Genomic DNA, 27,026 nt, shown 5'->3' on the forward strand with positions numbered 1-27,026 from the left:
TTTTAAACAGCTCATATACCATCATGCATTACATTTGCATACAAATGTAGCAAAATGCAAAATGGTGATTATCGACAGAACTAGAAAGCTTTTAAGAGTTGAGGTAGTTAGCAGCTACCAGAGGCTCTTTATCTCAATTTGCATTTAAGTGTTTTTTGTAGGTATGGGAAAGTTAGGAACTAGGGTGAAAAAAGACAAAGCAAAACAGCTCAGTGAAGTTGTTAAGCGGGAGATACATTTGATTTGGGTATTTTTAATATGTATTTAATCTGTATTGTTTCCTGTTTAATTGGTTGGCATATAGTTGTCAATAACTTAAAGGTCCCATGTCATGGCATGATGGCCATTTCTACTGATCATAATTCCATTGTTGAGGTCTACTAGAATAGATTTACATCGTTCAATTTTCCAAAATCAAATTGGTTTCTCATACAGCATCTCTGTATAGTATGTGTATTCACTCTCTGTCCTAAACGGCTTGTTGGAGCTCCTGCCCCCCCCCTCCCTATGAGCCCACTGTGCTCTGATTGGTCAGCTCGCCCACTCTGTTCTGATGAGTCCACCACCGTTACAGCGGAACATCACTGATTATGTGTTACAATGGCGTTAGCAACCAGAAAATGACACCAGTAATGACAAACAGATGATAATGCTGCGTGGGGTCTGGGTGCCGTGTTTGAGGATTGAGGAGCGGACAATGTGAGCTGTATTACTGGTGTCGTTTCCTGGTTGCTGCATGGGGTCTGCGAGACAGCGAGACACCGCGGAACTCAGCCTGAGCACGCACACACACACACACACACACACACACACACACACACACACACACACACACACACACACACACACACACACACACACACACACACACACACACACACACACACAGCCAGGCTGTTCGCCACACAGTTCGCCACACACTCACAGCCTGAGAAAAGACAAGGCTGAGTGTGCCGGCGAAACTCCACAGAGTAACGCGGCTGAGAAAAGATAAGGCCAAATGGTCCATTTGGTCGTCGTTACGTCACTTAGACCAGGAAGAACAAAATGGACAGGGCGTTCTGGTGCAGCATAGACAGGTCTTTTCTGTGTTAGAGTTTTACTCGCTACAGGGTGTACTTTGAGGGTTTGTGACTTTACAGACCGTTTACATGCAGAAAAAGCTACATAACACACAAGGGGACGGGTAATAACCAGAAAAGCATGTCATGGGACCTTTAATAATGTCCTCGTTACCTTACACACCATGTCCGGCTGGCAGGGAAACGGGGTTCAGGAGGAGTGGCTGTACCCGTAGGATAGAAAAGGGGGAAGTGACGTCTGACTCAGAGGTCGCGCGGCTGTGGAGAAGAACGTGTTGCCCACATTCTGTTACTGAGTTTAGGCTAGTTAGCTAGCAGGTTTATTGTTTTTGGTGCAGTCACTTTTGCCTCCACTTGCTGTTCAAATAAATGTTGAAAGAAAAAGTAAATCTGTTTACAGTTCTGTTTCATATGGGTGTTGAGCGATGTATCCATAGATTTAGTCCCTAATTTTGCTCTCAAAGTGCACCAGATTGATGTATTTAACTTCAACATTTAAAAAAATTAATCTTCCCGGGGGAGCATGCCCCCGGACCCCCCTAGAGGGGGTGAGGTCCACCACCTGCCCACACCCCCTGTTAAATTGTCTCACCCACATTGAGGATGCTTCCTACGCCCATGTTTTATTCCATGCGTCAAGTCAGGCAAATTGGGTCAAAATGTTATTGCATCAATGATCTGTTAACATTAAAATCAATAAATATATGCTGCAACTATTTTGCTCTCGGCAACTCAAGGGCTCAGGTAATGTGATTACTATATGAATAATGGTCCAAAATAACATTAAATGCATAGGGTTTTTGTTAAGTAACATGCTTTCGTCGCCGGCCGGCCGATACATGCCGCGCATTAAGTGGGCCTGTCTGTCAATTAATCCCCGGGCCACTTTTTCCCCCCAGTCCGCCCCTGCCGGAAGATTACACTTTTAAAGTCCTTTTTAGACATTTCTCATCGTATGCCATTACATTTGTACATGTGCTGATAAACAAACCAATACTTTATTGAAATTATCCACATATCATTATCTGCAGAGCCATGTCATTATGTAAAAACATCTAATCATTGTGTTCTTTTAGTAATTTTTTCACACCATTGAAACTGTTTACAAATCGTGACCACAAACACATCATTGTGGGCATATAGGTGCTGTGATAGGATGGAGGTGATAAAACCAAAATCCCAAGATGGCCAATTAGAACTGCTCAAGTTTCAGACAAAATGAGATCCCTGCATGACTACACACACACACACACACACACACACACACACACACACACACACACACACACACACACACACACACACACACACACACACACACACACACACACACACACACACACACAGGGTCATATATACTCACTCACTTTTACACCTATGAATCACTATCCAAACCCACACACACACACACACACACACACACACACACAGCTCCAAGGCATTTCATTTCCTCTCCTCCTATGACAACATCATAATGTAATGGGACATGGTGTCACGTGACAAGAGCAAGTACACGGAGCAATCAAATCGCTCTCTCTGTCTCTTTCTCTGGCTTGAAGGGCAGAACGGTCATTTGTTACATAAACTATAGTTGGTTCAATTACAGAAAAATGTGCTTTGTGTCCTTGTCATAAGCTGAGTGATGAAGCATGTAAAAAAACAAGTTAGTTATCTGTGTTCCTTCAGGATTTTTGATGAAATACATTGCTCTCTGTGCTCACTCTGTCTCTCATGAGAACAAACTGTAATAAGAATTAGATACATCATTGGGGTTTGATGCTAAATTAAAGTTGCATTACTTGCAAAAATAAACATGTATTTTCAGCTTAAATGACAACCTTAGACTCCACCATACATTTTTTTCCAACCTGGCCACTAGAGATGGCATATGTTTGAATATTTGCACCCTTTCGTCTGTAGGAAGTTTAAACCAAAGCTATAAGAGCAAAGTACCAAACAGTTCCCTAAACAAGGAAACGAGTGCTTTGTCCAGAGAAATCTGAACTCACCAACTTTGACCTTTAGCCTCCTTCATCCCGTCTGGTATCCTTTTGTAAAAATGATCACAGGCCAGCAAGATTGGACTGACATTCTGTTTATAATTTCTCAGTACTGAAGTTGACATCTGTTAAAGTTGCTTCCTAAAACCATGAAAAATAAGCAACAAAATACACTTTCTCACAGCCAGCACTATTAAAACACGTCTGTCTGACTCTCTGTTAATTTGCCATTTATTGAATTTGTTGTGTCTGACCCTCTCTCCAGGTATTCACTTTGTGCTCCTCCAGCACACCACCACAGCCTGTAATTAAGTCATCTCGGAGCCTTGAGAGTGCGACTATAGCGCGCTGAGCTGAGACCAATCTGCCTTTAATTGTCCCGAGTTTTAATTTTGAATGGAATAAGGGCCAGAGGGAATGCGGCTTAATGAGATGCAGTTACTGTGTGTGTGCGCGCTCTTATCTGTTTACTGTAACCGCTATTGGCCCCGGTGAATAGAGAAACAAGAGTGAGCAAAGCAAGATGTTCCGCTGTGATTTTGTGTCTCTCTTCTGTTTATTCTACAAAGCACTCAGGATGTCTCTGTCTTTCCAAACTGTACATTTACACATAATAAATGGTAAATGCACCTTAGAACAAGGAACATAATTGATTGTACATTGACAGTACAGTCAGAAAACGCCTTTTAGTGATACCTACTCCCTTTTATACAAACTGGGGAGCGCCCTCTTTTAATGACTGTACAGTGGAGACCCTTCCAAAAGTGAGACGTGCTTTTGCACTTGGCACTCAAGTTATTGCTCAGACACCATAGTTGTAGACTGGAACTGGAAAGGTTGTTTACATAGCCTTGGGAGTGTTTGTGTCATGATTTAGATTCCAGGCATTTAAATATCCAAATAAATCAGTTTAGACTTCTGAGGACGTGTAAACCTCCGAAAGAAGAGATGGGCCAGCTGTGTTTAAAATCTGTACGGTAGTTTTATCTCTGAAGCTGGAGCAATTTAGTTTTCAGTTATTATGGGCAAAGGAAATGGGGGTCAGAGTTCACAGAGCATATGTGCTTTAGTATATTGACAATAGGGATGTTTATCTTTTGTTTATGGTAGAATTTCGCTTTTGTCATGTAGAACTGTGGTTTTATAGGACACACACACGCACATGCACACGCACACACACACACACACACGCGCGTGCACACACACACGCGCACACACACACACACATCCAACTTGTCCTATGACATTTTACACACGTAACCACTTTGGCACCAAAAAGATGATAAAAAACTAAAACCCTGAAGACACATGACGGCATGCATCTTTCAAACACTTTGGTGACTTCACTGTAATTTTTCTACCTTATCGCTTTGACTGGAGTTTGCTTTTGCAACTGACTCAAGACCCTTCCTCTTATTGTTTCAATATGTCAGAGCATTGTTTGAATGAGGTCACCCATTACCGATCTGGCCTGGGGCCAGGTTGACTTCAGCTGATTTAATTGAATCTACGACATGAGTCAAATTCAAACAAGCAGAGACTGCTTTGCCATGACAGCCTCATTACTCCACATTAAGAACTCATTTCACAATGCATTGTGACTTTGGGCTTGACAAATGGTGAAAAGGGATGAAATCAAACAAGTGAGTACATTTTGGAAGGCTACTCTTGAAATGCTTCGGCTGAAAATACTTCAGCTCCGTACATATGTTATAAGAAAAATAGTCTTTCTGCTGTTTTGTAGAAGTTAATGTGAATGCCTTCTGGGTTCGAGTGTTCCCATGTTTGCCGTCTGCAGTAATGGAATGACATTCAATGCCATTTTCCCTTTTAAATGGGATTTTTGTCAAAGCGTTATGAATTTAACCTGCCTTGTCACTCCAGCCACAGACAGTGCTGAGAGAGGAGAAAAAATGCGAATGAAACCTTTCACTGCAGATTTTACTGTTAGCTGTGAGCAGAGCAAATAATGACTCCTTTATCAAGTCCACGGGACAACAAACAAAGAGGGCTTTCTTGCTACATGATATCAGGCATTATAATGACATACATTGTGTGTATACCACATACACAACATTCATAGCATCTCAGCTGTGTGCTAGCTATATTTCAGAATTTCATCAGCTCCAACCTCTACTAAATTTCTCAATTAAACACGCATTCTTTGAAAGCCGCTGGCAGCTCGGCCAGAGCTCGCGGAAAGAGAAAAAAAACTAGGCACAGGCTCAACGTGCCAGGGCCTCCCTTCACAATAGGGAAGGAAATGTTGAGACTGCAAGGGCTGTGGAGTTGAGATATGGCAGTGTTTGCTTAGGGCTAGGTATCGGGCACAAAAACAAACATGGCTGCCCTTAATGAGGCTGTTTGCCTGCCAAAGGTAAAGACAGCTGTTGTCTCTCGCCACAATGGAGCAGGCCTCAGTACCACGGAGCACAGAGGGGCTTTCTGCGTCCCCATAGTAACGCTCACCTTGTGTGTACTCAAGGGGAATCTTATTGAGTCTCCTTTACAGATAATTATTGAGTAAAATGTAAATTGTGAGGCCATAAGGCACTTTCATAAGGTTGACTGTGAAATAAAAAGGTTAATTAAGTAAGTCTTGTCGATGGAGCGCTAAAAGGGATATTATTGGACAGTTTGAGAGGCAATTATTCTTCTTCTTTTGCATCTGTCTTATGGTGCTGGAGATAAATCTCTCTAGAATCTTCTGATAAATAAAAATTGGCTTCTCTGAAGTACTATAATGCACAGGGATATACGCAAAGTGGGAGAACTGAAACCTGGAAAAGCACTTTCCTCCTGTACGAGAAAATTAATACGTTCGAGCTGTGCCTGTCCAACTGAATCAGCACTGACAGCTTGCCGCACTCCACGGCTAATTTTAGAGTTAAGAATATGAGTGAGATGACTGCACAAGCATTTTGTTGAGAGGAAAGTTGCCAGTAAAGAATCTGCTAACATTAAAGGTCCAACTGTCATTTTCAGCAGGGTGGCTCCTGTTGAAACAAAGCCCTCCAGCCCACACACCTTCCTGCCTTTGTTTACGGTACATTTTGAACTATACTGAATGGATGACATTTTGTTTCCATTATCATACGAGCTTCTCACAAAACAAACAGCATTGTCACAGATAGTTTAATATTGTATGGAGGAGAAAGGGAAGTCAGTTAACCTAAGGGCTACATAAAGTGAACATAGCATAGACAGCCCTTGAGAAATAAAAAATAAATGAAAAAGCGTTTGTTGTTTAGTCCAGCTTGACAGATGATCATGAGTGTTGCAAAGTGTGATTGAAGAAATGTTGGTTCATCCATAGATTGTTTTTAATTGATTAATTGACTGTGTTAAAAATTGGAAATCATTTATCACCTGATTCAGAAGATAAATGTTCTGAAAAACAAAGAATAACAACAAATATAAATGTTTAAAGACAATTATGGGAATTTGATTCATACTTTAAAAAAATGAAAAAATGGATACCTAATTCTTTAACATTATCTGAACACTTTATTTTTTTCCATCTTATGAGAAAATCATTAACATTACAATTATATTGTGGTTGTCAGATAACTCTCATTGTGGTGCTAAAAAAAAGCTCAATGCACATTTCCTGTTAGACGATTTCAAAGAAATGCCACATAACTTAACCGCTGCAGTAGTGTGACTTGGTTCAAAATGTCTCTGACCACATGTTTTACAACAAAGGTCATGGTGTATGGCGACCAGTGATATGACTAGATGGCATTCTGTGTCCTACATCTTAGCATTAACTCTGCACATGCAATCTGGGGCTACAATTGGTGTTTTCTGCTCTGCAAGGCATTCAGATGTAGAAAATGCTTTTACCTTCTTTTGAGGGGTGATCTGAAATGACAATGCAATTAATTATATTAGGACAATAATTACAGAGTCCAAGAATAGAGAAACTAAATTGAGTCTTGTATATGCAAACATTTCCCGAAAGAAGATTTTTTTTTGTATGAGTGCCATGTATCTATATTGGATGTTTAAGGGTTAATGTACATGTAGGTGATAGCCTTTCTTATAGCCTGCTGAGATTTAAAAGTTTATAATATGTTGTTGTTTTTATACTTTTCAATTGTAGATTTAGCACTCTACTGTAGAGTTTTGTGAGTCACATATGGTTGCAACGTTAGCTTCATTTAACCCATATCTTGAGATCCAACTACTGAGTCAGATATTGGCTCTGCCGCAACGAAAACTAAACCTTAAACAATCTCTAATTAATCAACCCTTATAACAAATTATTGAAAAGCTCTGGCTCTAGGAATGCCTGCGATTTTCACCCACAATATCATCGCCTTTCTGTCAGAGGCATTTAGCTTGATGCACGTCTCCCAGGCTGTAATCTGTTTGCACTTCTTCTATTTGTTGCAGCAGTGTCTTTCAATTAAACAGCAGGGCCAGTGTCTTCAGAGATTTCGTTTTCGAGTGACTCCCCAGAGAGGGAGCAGAGGAAATGGCTGAACACATCAGACACATTCGTCTTCTCTGCTTAGTTACCTTGCAGGGGGAAGATGGTGATACCCTTTCCTCCGTCTAATGTGTTTGCTTTACACCCTATGCCAAGTGTCAACATGCAGCTTCTTGACAGTCATTTTTCATTTGGAGCAAGTAGCTAGGATAAATAAGCCAGAGCTTTGCACAGTTTTCTCTTTTCCCCTTCTTTTATCAGCCTACTGTTGTTTTTAAGGTGGCAAACTTGTAATGTGTAAGGTTAAACGTGCACTAGTCAGAGATTATTACTTAATAGCTTTGGCTGGTTGTTGATTGAGAATAAAAAGCCAATTATCATAATAGGATATGGGACATAATGACAGAATTAAATGAGTGTGACAGACACACAATAGGCCTGCTCTGTCATCGCCTTAGCCCAGCTCGCTTATTAGAATTAATCTGGCCTGATTAAAAATGCAAATGGCTCAAAGTCATTGACGGAGTTTACATGTTTTTATAACATTTAACTGATTTAATTACATGGAAAATGAAATGTGGGATGTGAGATTTAATTTTTGAATGAATATTCTCTCATGCCAGGAAGAGAAGGTAATGAGATTAGTGCTCTCCCTCTCTGGTTCTCTCCCCATCTCTGCCTTTCAGATGCTGATGGTTTGGTTCATCGAACCAAGAAGAGCTGTTTTATTGTTATCACTGAAAACATTTGATCTTGGTCTCAAAAGCACCTACTGTATTGTGTGGGCTGAGAGCTTCAAAACATGTAAAGAGTTTCCTCCTACAATGTATCATTTTAAATATGATTTATAGTCAGGGGAAAAGAAACATTTTCTGGTTCTTCCTGGAGTTGTTTTTCATACTCAAACAGCCGCGCAGAGGAAGGATCACAGGTCTTTACGGACAGAGTTAATTGTTTAAAGTCTAATGAAATGCTGTACAGCCTGCAGCAAGTTATCATCGTACACCATATTGCTTTGGCATTTTTTTGTTTAGCTCCAGGAAGGTGTTTCTCCCTTGACAGAAATGTGTCACAATACATGAAAGGAAAAGAAAACATTTTCCCTTGTATTTCTAATAAAATAAATTGTTTGCTGAAAATAATACAGTATTGTTGTGCATCTTTCTGCGAGTTCAGGATTCAAAAAGGGGAAACAAATGTTTAAGGTGTCCCTTAAATCAGTCGTTTCTTATTTAGAGTTCTGTATACCATGACATGTTTGAGTGAGAGCAGCCAGTTCCTGTTTTCTGCCTTCGTGCCAATAAATGTTTCAGACTTTATTCACTCGGTGTGCACCTTGCACTATATGCTTGTTAAAAGTGCAGATTGATAGTTTTGCTTATTTGAAACATGTCTGGTGTTTTTGCACCTTTCAGCCGTGGTCGTAAAAACCCGCTTGCATGCGGTGGACATCCTGTGGGGGAGGAAATTGATTTTGCTGGGCTTGTTTGTTCTAGACCAACAGGCGACATGCATTGTTTGGTTATTTTTTCTTTACATTTCAGACTTATCATTTTATTGGTGTATTAAAATATTTTATGGCTTTTATGCCTTTACATCTGTTTGAATTTCTTTTCATTTGAGCCAGTATGATGTTTTTTCTCCCAATCATAAAAGGTCTACAATGTGCAAGAGGAGGCATTTGAGAGTGACAGAACGTTTTTAAATTTGATTCATGTGAATGGGCCAGATGTTCGGTTTTGATCTTGATGTGCTGTGTTATACAATATAACCACCCACCTAGCCTTACATCATCATCAGCAATGCAGTTATTCAATGTGTAATACAGAGATGTCAACATCAAGCTACAAAGGGGTTTGAGATTGTGAACAGGCTGTGAAAAGAGAAAGCTTTTTATTTAAAGACCATTTATTTTTCAGCGGGAAAAAGACATAGGCTACAGACATAAAACTTTGTGTTGACAGGACAGGATCAATTCCAACTGTGTGTCACTGTCCGTACATCGGCTCAATGTGTTGAAATGGAAAGTATGCTATCGATCTGTGTGCATTAGTGCTCTACAGTAACATAAGCAATGAGTGGCAGAACAAAAGAGGCTCTGTGTACGTCACGCTGGAGGAGAGGTGCAGTACAAAGAGGACAGTTAACTTCATGCAGTCTTTTTGCCTTTCATTGTTTATCATTTTAAGTCCTTACTTGTATTTGTGTTTCATAAAGGAATTCTATTTACTCATATACATCTGGAACTGATTTTGTATAGTTTGAAATATATAGGTCTAATAAACAGTTTTGCCCTGCGGAAAGAGAGGTTATTAAAATTATACTAAAGTGCTGCAAGAAAAAAAGAATAAGGCTTAGAGGGTCACTAAAGCCATATAGTCAAGTTACTTCTTTATATGTCCATGAGCTGTCCTCTTTCACAACTACATTTTCATTTGAGGCTGAAAAGCATACATCCTGCGCTGATATTTCTCTTTTTCTAACTCGTACTTTCCCTCAAGGGACAAATCACAATTAGTCCATTGTGCCATACAGTACAGTACATCACATTCTGCACATTTCAGCTGGAGAAAATGTGCAGTGTTGTGTCGGGGCATATGGCATCATGATACATATGCTTTAGAGGAGGAGGATGGTAAGGGTTGGGTGAGGGGGGTGGTTCACTGTCAGGGCACAAATTGAATGAACTTTAGCGCGGTGATTGGATTAGCGTATCGTAAACAAAGGGGTTATTTCTGTAAATATCCTAATCCCAGAGGCTTGGATTAAGGCAAGGCAAACAAACAGAAGAAATTGAACCAGAAATGTTTCCAATACTTTGGATCAGTATTTCGGCTTTAGTGTATTTATGTTTCTGTGTGCAGGAAATATAAGAGAAAAACAATGTCACACTACCTTAGAGATGGAGACAAAGATCTTTCACCACATCTGAGAAGTAGACAGTTAAACATTCAGGGCCTTTTCAGTAACTGCACTGTTTAACCGTACCTATACACTGATGGCAGGAAACTCGGTGGTGACAAGGAAAACCCTATGCCACACGGAGGGGTAAAAATAGGCCATTTGGCACAAGAGTCAGCAAGGGGGAGGAGAAGAATCAGATACAGGGGAAATATGTTGAACAGTGTCTTCTTGTAGGGACTTTTTTCTGCAGGCGCGAGATAAGAAACTTCACTCTTTAATGTTGGTAAATTGTCAGATCAATCTAATTTTTGCTTGCTGGCTTTCTCAGAGGGAGAGAGAGTCACAGGAAGAAGGAAAAAATTGGTATTTGTTCCCCTTGTTAAACAACAAAGGAACGATAAACACCCCTCTCTTTTGAGAGTTTACAGTCTGCACCTCCTACACCTTCACAGTTACAAAAGCTTCGCACTTTAACCCATTACCATCTGAAATGTGTTACAAATCTCACTTCTTAACAGTGCCGGTAATATTACCTCTCAACGTTAACCCAGGAAAAACACATATTCTTAACCCTCATTCATTGTTGAAGTCAAGGGTGATCAAAGCTTGTCTCAACCAGTCACTCCATGCAGGTTGAGGTTGCTTCTTGTGTTAAACACTTTACACTTTGTATAGCAGTCCGCTAAAGGAGTGGGTAGTGGACGTGACTTTCTGAACCAAAAGATGCTTTACCTTGACTGTTAAGTGAAAGGTGTTACATGGAATTCTCCTAAGGTCACCAACCTATGCAGCTTCAGGTTAAATAAAGTCTAAAAATAACTTTACATGACCACCATTAAGGACATGGCAACACAACAACTCTGTTAGTTCCAGCACTCACTCCTGGGCTGGGGGTTGAGGCCAGTTGGTCTTCAGATATATTTAATGGGTCAAAAGGTTATAAATGCTATAGGACAGAAAAAAATAGCATCATTCCATCAAGAGATACAATACAACATCTGACTTCTGACTCAAAGGTTTGGATTTTCTTTCTTGAATGAAAGGATAGAGTCCGTTTTTCAAGACTGTTTTCTTTGCTAAAATGATTCCTTATTAACATACTGGCAATATCATTAAGACATGCATTTCTAAAGTGATTATAATTTAATTGATTGAGGAAAGAGTCAAATGTTTTAGTAAAAAAACTAATTCCTGTTCTCATCTTGAACTACATTGAACCTTTTAAAAAACCTGAAAGGGGCCCGTTTAACAACAGCAACACTTTATCAAAACATCTATTCACAAATGTTCACACAACTCATGAAGTATAATCCAAGTCTAATTTATCCAGTATGTATGCCCTATATATACCAAACGCATGCATATTGCTAAAACCTTACTATTTAAAACAATTATGCATAATACAAGCTTCTCGTCCCTGTATATCCAAAGTGTTTAATAGAGAGTAAGTGGTATACAGCTGGTCATTTTGTGGAATTCATCTAGGGGTAATAAACCAAAAATGTGTAATATGTAATGTATATATAGCACTAGTCAAGTGTGAACAGAGACAACCCAGTGTGTGACTGTCTGGTTCAAAAGGTAAAGTAAATCAAATTAAGCATCCTGTGTTACAGTCTGATGGATGTGTGAGCTGCGGTCCAGCTGCCTTCTCTAACCCCAGCACCATGTCCCGACTAACGGTCAAGCTGTAACACTCAGTCAGAGTCCGCTCTTGGCCCTTAAGGAAGGAAAAATGACGCGGCCTAATGCCTAAATGCCTGCCCCTCCTCTGCATATCTGCTCATTCATCTGGCCCGCTCATTAAAGGGTAATTACCTGTAATTAGTGAATCATGTCGCTTTAATGAAGATGTTGAAAGCTGTTGAAGCCAGAAGGGCTGGCCCTAATTCTGAGTGATGTTCAAGATTAGCCTCAGACAGGAATTCAATAAAGACGGACATATTAATGAAACATTAGCATTTTACCAGTGCCATAGGTGCCTCGTATTATGTTTATACTCCACATTTATTTTCAATTCTATTGGCATCAACACCTGGCTCTGGAGGGCAAGTACGTGTTACTGTATCAGATCAGGCTAATGGGCATGATGATGATGAAGCTGTTGGTGTCTAAGTATGTCTGTGTGTGTGTGGCTTTTGCGGGTGAGTGTAAAGCTTGCTCTAGTGTGTGTGTGTGTGTGTGTGTGTGTGTGTGTGTGTGTGTGTGTGTGTGTGTGTGTGTGTGTGTGTGTGTTCTCTGGCGGCGTGGTGAGTGTTTAATCTGGCCCGGTGGCGTGCCGTTGGCCCGGCTAATCACAGTGTGTCTGTAGGAGTGCGCTGAGCCAGGGGAGCACGCCGTCGCTAACAGCGCCTGACAGACTCATTAGAGAGACCTGGCACTGAGCGTGCAAGGCACACACACACAGACAGAAACACACTCAAACACTTTGAAACACACACAGTGGGAAAGGCACTCAGGCTCAACTGTACAGACATTGGGATACATTTACACACTCACACACACTTTTGGACGTTCTTGCACACACACACACTCATTCATATTATTCATAGATGAGTGTGTGCTGTTTCTCTCTCTATTTCCCGCACTCTTACAAACACACACGCTCCGTGCTCCACGTGTGAGAACAAGGCAGGCGGTGACCCCTCGCAGTTGCAGCCCAAACACAGACAAGAGCCGAGAGAGCATCTGGGAAAAAGAGGCGGGAGGGTGGGAAAAAAAAACAAGAGGAGGCAAAGATGAGGAGAGAAGTAGAAAAAAAGGAAAGGGTCTGACACAGCAATGCGTTCTGCCATTCAAATGCTGTGTCAGACAGGAACATTTCATTTTCAAAAGCTAAATGTCACATTCAGGAGAACACCTGAACTGAGTCGAAAACCTTAAGAGAGTAAAACATATATTAGCATTGTATTGAACTCATTTACAGGTACGTATTTTTTAACCCTTCTCACATTAAAAGTGTAAGTTAAAAGTCTTCAGTTGGATTTCTTTGAATTATATTTAGCGAAGTTCTACAATCTACTTTGACAAATTAGTTAAGTCCTGTCTGCATTGCTCTCACAGCGAGGTTAATTGCTGCTCAGCTGCAGCAGAGCCAAGTGGAAACATTAGGTTCGGCTGAATAACAGGTGAATGCAAAGCAGGTCAATACGTAGTCAAGTGTGGGTCTGCCAGCTGTTCACTCCCTCCGCTCTGCCACCGCACAATGGTGACACACACACACACACACACACACACACACACACACACACACACACACACACACACACACACACACCATGTTCATGCTTTGCACACACACACACGCAAAAACAGGGACATAGTTAAACATGTAAACAAAGCAATCAGAAATCCTTTCATTTAAAAAAAAAAAAAGTGATTTATCTCGTCTAAATTAAAATCAGTGGAGCATATACATACATCAGAGTAAAGTAAATTATTCATAATGATGTATTTAAAAATATGTTATTTAAAGCACATTTATAACTGATAACACTTGAAGGATAAGGCTAAAGCTGTTTTTATATTTTCCTACTTCAAACAAATCCCATCAAAAGACCAAAAATACAATTTATTTATCTTACTAACAATTATTGTCTATACCCTAAGCCTTATAGAGCTCACTCCTTTATCCCACAGGCCTCCATTGATGTTTCAAACTGAATAAAAACACATAAATAAGCCACACCGTCTGGGTGCTGTAATTACTCGCCGATGCACCAAATGTGTATTAATCCCTAGCTGAAAATAGCCCCCATATATGCCCTTTACCTGTGTTTCTGGAACTGGAAAATATGGATTTTCAGACCACTTTCTAGTAAACAGTTGCCTATTCACACATCATGCAGAGAAGGAGCAAAATGTACATTATTTACATTGCGATTCTGTTCACATGGCAAATATAAATCCAATATCACTCTCCTTTTAGCTCTTGTTTTGCTCTCCACCAACTCCTCAGGGAAATTGTTTAGCTAATAAATGCTCCACACTATGTACCCAAGTCACAAAAATGACCTCCCTACTGTTGCTCCAGGGCGGGTAGCACAAAGACGCCGCCTGCTGTGACTGAAAATGATGTATATGAGAGCAGTAAGAGTGAAGAGGCTGTAAGACCAAAACAATAAGCTGAAAGATACTCAAATGATCCAGAGATAATTCTCTGTTAGTTTGTTTTTATGAGCAACCCCCTTTCAAAGTATTTTAATCCATTGTCCCTAAATTATTGATTGGAGCACCTTTTTGAAAAATAAAAGTATACCGTCTATTTGTGACCCATTTAAAGGTTTATGTTTTTTTGTGGGAACAAGTGGAGCAGCGGAATGCCAAATAGAGGGTAGCGATAGATACATTAACTTACACATTGTTTCTTTTGGTCCTTCATTGTAAAATATGAAAGAACTGCAGCCTAAAAATAAAAAAAACTGAAAACACTGACATAAGGAAGATACAAGTAAAATGTTTGCCTTGCTGTCTGCCGAGAAGTTTCTCTCTTAGCCTTAACTTTATACACTAACCGGCTTGTCTTGAGTTTTAAAGCTGTAACTGAAACAAGTTTTGCTAAAGCCAAATCAAACTCTCTTTAATTGTCTCTATGCTACTCCATGTAACAGGCTAACAACTCCCCCCCTCCTTTCTCTCTCTATTTTCTCTCTCTTCATAGTACTATAGCCTTTTTGCTCTCCTCTCTCCCCCATTTTCTATCTCTCTCACTCTTCTCCAGCACAAGGCTGTGACATTGAGGGAATGTGATGTGATGTATTGTAGTGAATAATGTATTCTGCGAGGATTGTACAGAGCGCGTAGAGCAGATGGCAGCAGGTTGATCTCAGTGTGTGTGTGTGTGTGTGTGTGTGTGTGTGTGTGTGTGTGTGCGTGTGTGTGTTGGTGTATGTGTGAGTGTGTTTAATGATGACAGTGTGTATATGTGTGATGTGCGTATGAGCGTGTGTGTGTGTGCTTACCCAGAATGGGGGAGGGGATGGAGGAGAAGAAGGGAGGGAGGAGAGTGGGGGTTGGTGTGTCTATGTGAGCCTCCTTTGTGAGATAAAACATGCAAATGGTGGATTATTTTAATGCAGTTTTTTTTCTAGAGCCCTGAGCTTTAATCCCTAAAGCAGTTGAAATGAAAATAGTATATGTTTTCTTTCAAACTCTCTACCTCCCTCCCTGATTTTGTATTCCCTGATAGGAATTTACAACCACTAGGAACGGGATCCTTTGCACTTACATTTCTCTCCAGTGTAGTTACAGCCAAGGACTGATGATTACAGCGGGATGGCATGAAACTGACTAAAGCTAGTCACTGCTGTGTTACTCGGGGGAAGGAGGATGGTTGTGAATGTCTTCTGATTTAATGGTGATAACAATGCCGATCGTGAAAATGGAACCAAATGCTCAGTTTGTTACTTTGAGTGGACTGCAGATGTTAAATATGGGCATTTATAAACACTTGCACATGCGCAATCCTGCTGGATGTAACAAAAACAAAAACAAGAGACACAGAATGGCAGGACTACATTTAAGCTTTGTGTCAACACTTATTCATAGCTTATCCATAGTTCAATATGTCCAAACAATAACATGGACTCAACATCTATCCAACCAGAAAGTGTATAAAAACCAACATTATTGTACAGAGTGAAATAATTGTCATTTGTGATTTTCTATAGTTCTAATGTGAAATATATGAACAACACAATATGTCAGTTTTTCACATGTAATGTTTAGGTTTTTTTGTGGATTAAGGAAATAAAGCGCAGAGAACCCAGAGTATGTGTTTTTTGCTTTTAGAAGGAATTGAAGTGCATAATAAACTGTGCCTAAAGCACATAGACACACACACTTTTCCCCAGTGTGAAGAAGTCCCCTATAGAGGAAGCTAACAGATGGTTGAATCTATTTACATTCACTTAGGTGATGGTTTTAAATACTGAAGGTTATTCTTCCTCTTCCTGCACTTAGCAGAGACTTTATCTGAAAGTATATAGGTGACTGCCTGGTTGCACTCACACTGTTCGTGTTTGATGGCATCATTACTCGCACAGTTATTCCAAACTGATTCCATTACATACTCCTATGGTGTTTATGTCCATCCTTTCCTACCTGTTGGTTACCTGTGTTGGGAGCTCTCAGTTTTTCTCAGGTTCTTGCAGGCTCATCTGCGATGTTGCAACAAGATATTGAAGGTGGCACGTTCGGCTGCAAAGGGCAGAGCCTGGCACCTGGCCTGCAGTACTGTTATGGTTCTGAGGCTAGACACAACAACAACAATAGCAGAGATCCTTTCATTGTATCCTCCCACACCACAGATGCAAAAACAGAAGACAATTCAAGAACCTTGTTATCGCTTTTTTCTATAAAAACCTTTCTTCAATTAATCATTATAAGAGCTGTGCATGTGAGGATTTTCTTGAAATATCAAGACTAAAACAGAGCGTAGAAAAAAACTGGAGACAAAAGCTCGTTCATCCTGTCTCTTTCATATTAGAGACTGTGAGCATAATTGAGTAAATGTGTTTAAGTATTTGAGCGAGCTGATTCAGCCTCTCTGGGATGGTTGATATTGTACTTAGGAAGAATATTGCCCAAGGCAATTCATTAGTGGTAAATAATTGAGAGGTTCGGATAGTGCTAAGGTGAAATGCCTGTTATTATTTTATGGAGTTTGTGTTCTGAGGGCTCTTCAGTTTAAGAATATAAAAAATGCACAAGCCTTCCCACAAATTACTCGCTGGAAAAATTCACAATGGGCGCTAATGACCAATCATCCATCTTCCATTGTTTTCAAGCTCTGTAAAAGTGTTTTGCTTCCCCATTATCAATTCTATTTCTGCATTTGGTGCCATCATTTATGTTTGAAACATTTTATTTTACCCTTTTCCTCAATTTGTTATCTTTTTATTTTAGGTCATTAAGGCACTTTAGCTATTTCGGCATGATACCTTCCATTGGTCTTTTACTTAGAAGCTTTTAGATTAAGGGTCTCTGAAAATGTGGTGTGGAGGATTGTGATGGAGCTGTCAATCAGACATGCAGCGGGCCAGTGTGGAGCTTAATGAAAAGCACTGGCTTATATTAAAAAATAGATTAATACCAGCAGTGTTAGGATATCTTATTGGCAAACTCGTGTTGAGTGCACTTGCATCTGTTTATTTAACCTCAGACATAGTCATGCAAATGTCATTTTTTGTAGAACAACTTTAAAGTTGCATTTCTGAAGCTTTCCTTTGGACCTCACTGTTCTTCTCTCTTTGATGTATTGCTGTGCATGCTTTGTCTCAGATCAACTCTTAGCTGTTGATAATTGTCACCTTTACTTGGTTTTCCTGTGATGCAACTTAAAGGCCACTGAGGTTTTATATAACATCATACACACCCGCACTCCACCATGTGACAACCAATAAATAGTTGAGCGTCTTGTTGATGGTCTGATCGGTTATTCACGGCCCTGTATGCACTGTAATAGCACAATGTGTATTATATATGGTCTGGTGCGCAAGAGCTGTTTGTCCTTAACTGTCCTTAGGTGAACAGTTGTGTGTAGTCATGTGCTGTTTGGTAAGATGCTGACAACTGCGCTTTGAATGTTATTTGTAACCATCTTAGCAGCCAGACTCTTGAGTGACAATGTAAGAAACCTACATCTGACTGACTAAACTGTCTTTCAAAACAATTAATTTGTATAGACCAAAAGAAGATTTAGTACAAACATTTGTTGTACCCAGAGAATTAATCCCTTATGACTAGTTATTTGTTTCCTTATCATGGGTAACACCAGCAGGTCAACATTTCAACTTCAATTAAACCTAATGAGGGCATTTTAGGCACAGAATACATGTTTTTGATTTAGATCAAAGTTTTACCCCACACATTTTTAAACCATTCAAATATTTCGTTTTCTGACTTGAAATTTGAATTGTAGTCTCATTGGGCCACAAGTGTACATTAGAAGTGATTTTAGTTATGTGAGCCTATATGTTTACAGGTCATTTACAATGTAAGTTATATCAGATTACTAATTGTGTATGTACTCGCAGTGTAAATCCACTTGTTGTTCCATGATACTCCTTAAATCTCCAGACCCTTGGCTCAGTGCCAGCGTTCAGCCCCACTGTTTTGTAGGGGGCTTGTCAGTGTGTGCAAGAGATAGGGAGGTGGGCATGGGGTGGAGGCGTGTTCGGGGTGGAGGGGATGTCAGTTCATTAACCTCCATTCTTCCCCTAGCGTGGCGCTGCGTGGCAGTCACTGTTTAAGTCTCATGTCATTACTCCTCCCCCTGCACGCGTACGCTGGGCATGAGGGGAAGAGCAGAGCGACCGGTGAAAGGGAGAGGGAGGGAAAGGTTCAGGAGGGAGGGGGCGGGGGGGCCCTTGACATGTTCCTTTACAAATGCCCTGCTTGTATCTCGCAAACTAAAGCCCCGCCATCTCGTTTCCTTCCCCACTTTTGTCTTCTCTGTCTCTTCTCTTTCCCTCCTTGCTGTCTCTCTCTAACCACAGGCCCGGTACAGTGTGGGTGAACGAGGGGTTAGGCTCCACACTGCCCTCCCTCCAGGCATCAATCCAGCTAGGAAAAGACTGCCCACTGTGGTGAGAAACAGTAGCCAAGCCCCCAATTCCTGAAACCTATTATGTTTGTCTGCCAATTGATTTGGGCCCTGTGGTGTTTTGGAGGCTAAAAGGTTAAAAGTTGTGATGAAATGTCCCTTGGAGAGACATATCTACTTAAACTTATTGAAGAAAAGGAAAACTACAAGAACACATAAACACTGTCCATGTTTTTAACACACATGGTTTAAAACATTGCATATATTTGCATTCAAAACAGGCACACTTACGGGAATATTATACAGATGATATCAGGAGTTATGATTCTTGATTGCAGCAACGTATGTGTGAAAACATGCAAAGGTGCAAAATACGCCCCTGTACCGTTAGTTGGGTCACAATGTGTGTGCATCCACACAAAGCAATTATGAAACTAGAAGCATCATTGAACTCTTTAGAGTTAATCTATAACTGCTTCTTCAAATGATTAGTACTTGAATTGTGTACAGATTTCATTTACAGGGAATAGAAGCAAATAGAAAAACAAGCAAATAGTGCCCAAAAAATAACACATAGATCTTTCTTCAGAAAGCCTGCTATCAGAGTAAATGTTGCAATGTCCCTTCCTGTGAATCTCATATCCTTGTTAAAACACTGATAGGTCATAATTTGGCACACTTCCCTGTTTAGTTAACTGTAAAGTGTTTTTCATTTCAAATGATTGCGTGTTTTGTTTTATATAATTATTTAACGTTTGAAAGTGAACACACAGCAACCTGATCATCACTAGTTCAACAATAACACTTACCACCTTCTATAACTGTGCTGATTGTAAGAGAAGAACACACCTGTAGAAATAGATTCTCATAATGATTTATTTTAGTCTCTGCCAGGACAGTGAACATTTTCTTCTTCTCCATCTTCCCTTTGCTCTTTCATATTTTATTCTGTGCAAAAGCAAGAGAGCAGTAGATTTAAATAAGATAACCAATTATATGCTAGAGGAAACAAGACTTTTTTTTCCTGCTGCAGTTATCTGATGCTGCGGTGAGCAGAGGCAAAGGCTGGGGTAATGTGACATTTACTGTGCCCTTTATCTTTTCTCATCGCTGTTTACCTCAGTCAGTTAAAAGTGGCTTGCGCTCTCATCCTCTCCTGCTGCCAGAGAAACCTCACCGCCATAGGCTCACGTAGAGACATCCACCTACTGTACAGACACACATATTATACACACAGACACACTCGCACGTTCTCACCTCAGACCATGAGTGTCAGGTAGACTGGTGGGAGAACCACTTTTCTCCTAGCACCCAAGTTGAGAATAGCACCTGCTAGGGCTAGCTGCTAATTCAATGTGATGCTATTGTACGTGATGCTAAGAATGTGTTTCCCAGCTCTGGTGAGCAGACAGGCTGTTGAAAGCCACCACGGCGGGGAGAGGGAGACCGTGTGGGTGGCACTTTGGTCTGACATATTTTTCTCGTTACACCTTTGCACATGCACAAGCCTGTGGCACACTTTTTACTCTACTTCCATCTGGTTGCAGATACAGGACACCTCAGATGAAAAAAAGGCTTATTTCTAAAAGTGGTGTGCCATAGTGGTACTTAATGCCATACCTCCCTGATCAAAAAAACACTATGTATTTTGTACAAATGTATTTAGACTTACCGTTTTAATGCACATTCTTTCATTTCATTTCATTTCAAACCTTTATTTATACAGATAAATCCCATTGAGATCATTGATCTCTTTTTCAAGGGAGACCTGCTCAAGTAGTTCCACATGAAACATAAAAACATAAATAGAACAACAAAAGGACATCATACAGCATCATTTACATAATTATCCACATAAACAGGTACCAATAGCTTCTGATTGACAAGCATCCAACCGAGTTTTAAAAACATTTAGTGGTACCAGATTGTTCAGTTTCATTCTGAGGAAACAAATGTCCGTTTTTAAGGATATGACCTCTTTAGTGCTCTGCTCTAATTACTGCACATACATCTGATTGAACTGATAATACACAATCAAGATATACGTTGACATGCCTGGACATTTTTGATAGACAGTAAATAACACATGAGGGATTTATCAAACGACACCCATAGGCGGAGAAGCTTTGACCTTAATCTTCAGCTGAAACAAAAATACATTTGACTGTTATGACACTGACCAAACAACCTTTTAAGATCATTGAGTGAACATTTTCATATTAACAAATACAGAAGATAAAGACCAGAATAAGCATTGTATCATGATGTGATTGACTGGTCGCTTCTATTTTACACAACATCCCAAGATGACAACTGTATTATTATTTCAGATTTGTTTATCACAATATGATATGGTTATATATGAAAAAGTGCTTGATTACAGTGTTGTTAATGATAGATAGGGTTATAAGAAAAACAAATGTAACATCCTTAAAGCCATTGACACGTGACTGCTCTTAAATCTTTGTGAGTTATCTTGCGTCACCATCACCGTTTAGATTTCTATCTCTTTGTGAACACACTAACTCACAGTGAACCCAAGTTCATAGTGGAAACACAACCTTATTTAGCTACACCCCACCTGGCCTCACACACACACACACACACACACACACACACACACACACACACACACACACACACACACACACACACACACACACACACACACACACACACACACACACACACACACCCTCAGCCTTTCTCCTCAATCTCTCCTCCCATCTCTGCTGTTGACTGTTACTTCTCTTTTGTGGTTGCTCCAGTGCAACAGAAAGTGGTTGAATGAGAGCTTCAGCCTGCCTTTTTATTTTTACACTTCACAAGGTATAGGTGAAGCCGGAAGCGGTTGGAACCTGTGTTATGTGTTTTGTGAAAAAAATATATTTTGAAGCCGTTTCTTGCGCTGTGTGAGTGTGTCTGTATTGTTTTACTGTGGAATACTTTAGACCTTATAAAAAAAAAACAGAACTGATGCTCATTAAATGTGAGCTGACGGATCGCACCATCACTGACAATAAAACTAAATATTTCTTTAACCGAATCAGCTGGAGAGGTAATGCAGATAGATAGTCTTTTAACACTTTTGAAACAGTCCTTTGAGGAAGAGCAACGCTACACCATTCACGTTTCCAATTCCTCTAACAACACTTTCTTGGGTGGCACAGTGCCAGGAAATTCCAAACAGAATTCCACCTAAATCCCTCTGAGTGATAGGAGGAGCTGCTCTGTGTATCTCGTCGATATCTGATCCTGTTGCTGACCGGAGCACAGTGTTAAACATAGCCCGGGTTTTGCATATGAAAATGAACCCTGCCGAAGATAAAAGGTGAAGGTACATCAGATGCTGGACGTTAGTGCATGTGACCCCATGGCTGCTGCAGAGTGTGCACATGTAGTGAGTGTGTGTGTGGTGTGTGGTGTGTGTGCCGGATCAAACTCTCACACCCAGGAAGAGGCCCTGTTTCCCTTATCTAACGACAACAGAGCATGTGTCGCCATGGCCACAGGCTGCGCTTTTTATGGGCTTTGTGTATGTGTGACTGTGTGTGTGACTGTGTGTGTGACTGTGTGTGTGACTGTGTGTGTGTGTGTGTGTGTGTGTGTGTGTGTGTGTGTGTGTGTGTGTGTGTGCAAGTGTGTGTTTGTGCCATGTTCATTGTTTGCCCATGTTCATTGTTTGCTTGGGGCGTGGTGCAACACCAGAATTGTTACTATAGTCTCTCCTCACTCCCTCTTTCTCACTCCTCCTGCCATGCAACTCTAAAATAAAGCTACCATATCTAATATAGTAATCTTCTGTCTGTCTGTCCTTCTTTCTTTCTTTCTTTCTGTCTGTCTGTCTTTCTTTCTAACTTTATATTCTTCCTCTTTCTGCCTCTCAACCTCTTTGTCTCTTTTCACTCCACCTGTGTTTTTAGGCGTGTGTGTGCGCACGTGTTTGTGTGCGCATGTGTTTGTGTGCACACATGTGTCTCTCTCTCTCTCTCTCTCTCTCTCTCTCTCTCTCTCTCTCTCTCTCTCTCTCTCTCTCTCTCTCTCTCTCTCTCTCTTGCTCATCTGTCTTTGAAGCAGCAGTGACAAGTTGGGCAACATCAAAATTCAGTGGCACATTGTCTCAGGTTGAAGTTTGCTAGGTCTCTCCTACTGCTTAATTGAACACAGGATGAGGGAGAGAGAGAGGCAGAGATGTAAAAAGAGAAGTATAGAGAAGAGGGGGAAGATGATGAAGAAGGGTGCTCAAACAGGCATACATATTGCATGAGCGCCCCCCCCCCCCCCCCAACACTACCACCACCACACCCTTTCTTCACAGAATCGCTGTGTACTGTTCTGGGCTTATTAATTCCGCTCGGTGAGAGGATTATTTTTAGAGACTTGGTGAACTGGTAAAGGCTTTTAAAGTCACAAGTATTACACACTCTGCTTATAGATTCCCCTTTATACATCGGGAAGTTCTTAAAGTTTGTTGTGGTTGTTCTTTAGTGTGAGACGGTATGTACAATTTTACAGATGTTGCAATGGTGATTGAGTAAAGGTTTAAATCCTGATTTTTTTTACCGTCAAATCCTGAATCCTGTAGCTGATCTCCACGAACTGTAGATATATAATATGGTATATGATATGGTTAAAAAGCCCAGTGGTGGATAAGATCATTTTCTTAAGTGACATAGTACTAGGTAACAATGTAATATACTTTAAATATTTATTTGTATCGTTGGACCCATTTTAATCTTCCAGCTGACCCAAGTTGATGGGTTTTCTGCTTAATATTTGAATAGCTGCTGCTCAACACTATAGTGGAAAAGAAGAACAAAGTTGCGTAAAATCGAAATAGTAAAGATGCCTCAAACTTTTACTCACAGTACTTGACCAAATATTCCTCTATATACTTCCACCACTGACAAGTCTGTGATAAATAAACCTGAATTGTAGTGTCGTTTTTGGATATAATCAGATACATGAACACAGATTACTTCGTTTTTTGTATATTTCAATCCTTTAGTTTGAAAGTTGCGGCAAATATAATTTATATTTTGCCTACTAGATAATTTGTTTCCTGTCTATCAAAATGAATGTTGTCCTCATCATTGCAATGTAATTTTTTTCTCATCATCGGAAGGTAATTTTGTCTCTTATGACTGGACAGTTGTGGCATTACACAGACGCACAAGCCCTTTATCTACGCCCCATCCCCCTTCACAAACAGATGTTGCCTAGAAGGCTTTATGAGGAGCTTATTTGAATAGTCCATCAATCAACAACAATCTTCGGTGGAGTCTGTAATTTTTCCTCCAATCCTGTTATCAACTGTCTCACCGGTGCACTCCAAGATGAAAAGATCCCAGCATTGTATCACACCATTAGCCCTGTGTAAATATTACATGTTTTCCCTGGCTAGTTAGCATTACTTCCACCTTGTGGCTTCATTATTTTTGAAACGCTCAGCTTTGTCGATGATTGCAAGGCATGACCTACTTCTGGGACGCTCGGTCTCTGTCTCTATCTCTCACTGTCTTTATTCCTCACTTTTCTTCCTCATTTACTCGTTCTGTACTTCCTTTTCATTCTCTCTCCACTACACCTCATTTTCTCCTCACACTGAACCTGTCTACCTCTTTCTTTGTCATTTATTCATTGTCTTTCTCCATTTACTGCCTCAGCATCACCTTCATCCTTTTAGTCTGTCTCTTTTCTGCCTCTCTGTGACTCACCTTCTTCTCTCTCATGCATGCATTCTTTATTTCTCAATTTGTCTCCCTTCCACAACCTATTATTATTTTTCTGTATTCTCACATCCCCCCTCTCTTTTTTTTTACCCCTCCTTCCTCTCTATTCTTCTTCTCTATGTTTTTATTCCTCTCTCCCAGCACCACGTGTGTCACAGAGGGAAACATCGCGAGCAGTAGTCCCCGCTGAACAATTATCATGCAAAGCAATCCAAATAGAGATGTTTGCCGAAAACAACATGTGTGTAATTACTGCTTAATGAGGCCCTTGTCTCATGCAGAATGCCCAATTAGACTGCCGATGAGAAAGCCAAGCCAAGGCCTACTGAAGAAAGAGAAGAAGGGAAAGAAAGAGGGGCAGAGAGGGATATATGGAGAAGTAGAGGGAGGGTGTAACGAGGAGAGAGGGGAGTGGAAAAAGAAAGATGGAGAGAGTGAGAGAAAAGAGTAAGAGAGAGAAAGGGAACAACAGAGAAAGAGAAGATGATTTCTGCAGTAAATGTGGAGTAATGGCAGAGCTGATAGCATTGAGCCGAGGATAAATTGGCATTTTAAGTGGGAGAGCGAGGCAAAGGAGAGCTATCGAGAGAAGAGCAGGGGGAAACAGCTTTACATTGCAATATATGGGCAGCCATGTTGAAGCACAAAATGGCTGACCTTTCCAGGCTGTCTTTGGCCTTTTAGGGGAGTATTATACTGCAGATGTAATTGCCGCAAATGAGCATTGTCTAATTTCATTGCTTCCCTTTAGAGATGAAATAAACTGCTGAAAGGCTTTGCATTAAAAAAATGCAGTTGGCCAAATAAGCTAATAGCCTACACAAGATCAGGCAGCGTTCTGTATTTGAAAATGACGATACTCAGTGACTGTGCTCTCTTCTCACACGAGAGAATCTTATCCTAAAGATGTTTTTAAAATGGCTTCACGTCACCAGTGATATCAAAATGGATTTCAATGGAGTGAAATTGCTCAGTTAGGCGAGGACAATTGGCTTTCATGTGAGGAGAGAAGAGTTTATTGCAGATGTGTCACCAAGGTCAACATCATTTTGGCCCTTTCAGTGAGAAACTGTCACTTTTCACTGCTTTATTAAGGAAATTAGCATCTGTAGCTCTGAACAATTAGCCAGCATTCACTTGAAATAAACGTGTCGTTTTACCTGCTGGTGTAGGGCTTGTGGATTAATCACGTGAGGTGTGAATGTGGTTCACATGCAGCGCTTGTCTCACTTTCTTGTTTGCGTACGTGGTTGAATGTAAATGTAATCATTAGAATAACCAAGTGAATCCTCAAAAGGGTTTCCATGATATGCATCGTTAACCAACCATTGCCCTGAGGCTGGCACTCATTCCCTCGGCTGTTCTCCTGCAATAATGTACAGTAATTTCTCTTTCTCACCACTCTCATGCTCATTTAGCCACTTGGACTTTTTCCCTGTCTTCCAGTGTAGATATTAGATTTCCCCCTGAGGAATTCTGCCCATTTCCGTCCATTAGTCTACCTAGTTATTGTTTTTAGCAGGTATATCTTATGATCCATTTGTGTTCGCTCATATCTAGGGTGTGTTTATCTTTCAAGCCTTTGCTCGCTTTCTCTATAGGCACAAAGCGGACCACCCCAAATGAAAAAGGGCCCCCTGTATCTTCACATCTGAAGAATTTGACGTGGAATGCTGTCTAGTTTGATCATGTTGTCTCTGCTGTCTTTGTGCATTGATATCTCATAGAATGACCTCAGTCAAACAAAAAGGGGGCTCTATTTCACACATCAGGTTTCTGTTTGTGTTTGTGTTCATGTTACGTTATTATCCAGTCCAGTCAAGGTTCGTTCCATTTGCTGCAAGCGTGGTATGACAAAGCTTGATGTCTTTGAAAGCCAAGGGCATTTTACAATGCAGCTCATCTTAACATGGTAGCAGTTTCTCAGTCACCTTGACACTGCACAGGTTCAGCTGCAGAGCCTTTTGTGTGGCAGAATCTCATTTTGGCTGTAGCTAAAAACAGAATTTGTGTCCTTTATTTATATCACGCTCAACGCTGATATCAGTAGGGAATTGTCAGGTCTTTAGCCTACAGACACACTATACAACAGAGCTAGCATGTTGCATGTAGAGCTCCAACTGTGACCTGGTGTTGTTTTACAGTACCCTCGGGGGTCAAGGGCCATTTGTAGTGTCAAACAGTGTTGTGCCACCTGCAGCAAGTGATCTTTCAACGCCCTATTAGCTCCGTCCTGAAGACACAGCATGCTCCGCTGTGCGCCCTTCTCACACACACACACACACACACACACACACACACACACACACACACACACACACACACACA

At 40.6% G+C, this 27,026-nt stretch overlaps 1 protein-coding gene across 1 annotated transcript in view; it reads left to right on the forward strand.

The window, feature by feature from the left end:
- Positions 1 to 27,026, forward strand: part of LOC117541978 (TOX high mobility group box family member 2-like) — a 72,825-nt gene that overhangs the window by 10,365 nt on the left and 35,434 nt on the right. Inside the window, 1 exon segment of the mRNA XM_034209373.1 lies at positions 18,920 to 19,009. Coding sequence (XP_034065264.1) covers positions 18,920 to 19,009 — 90 coding nt within the window.

The sequence above is a fragment of the Gymnodraco acuticeps genome, unplaced genomic scaffold (genome assembly GCF_902827175.1).
Source record: "Gymnodraco acuticeps unplaced genomic scaffold, fGymAcu1.1, whole genome shotgun sequence".
Taxonomy (NCBI): domain Eukaryota; kingdom Metazoa; phylum Chordata; class Actinopteri; order Perciformes; family Bathydraconidae; genus Gymnodraco; species Gymnodraco acuticeps.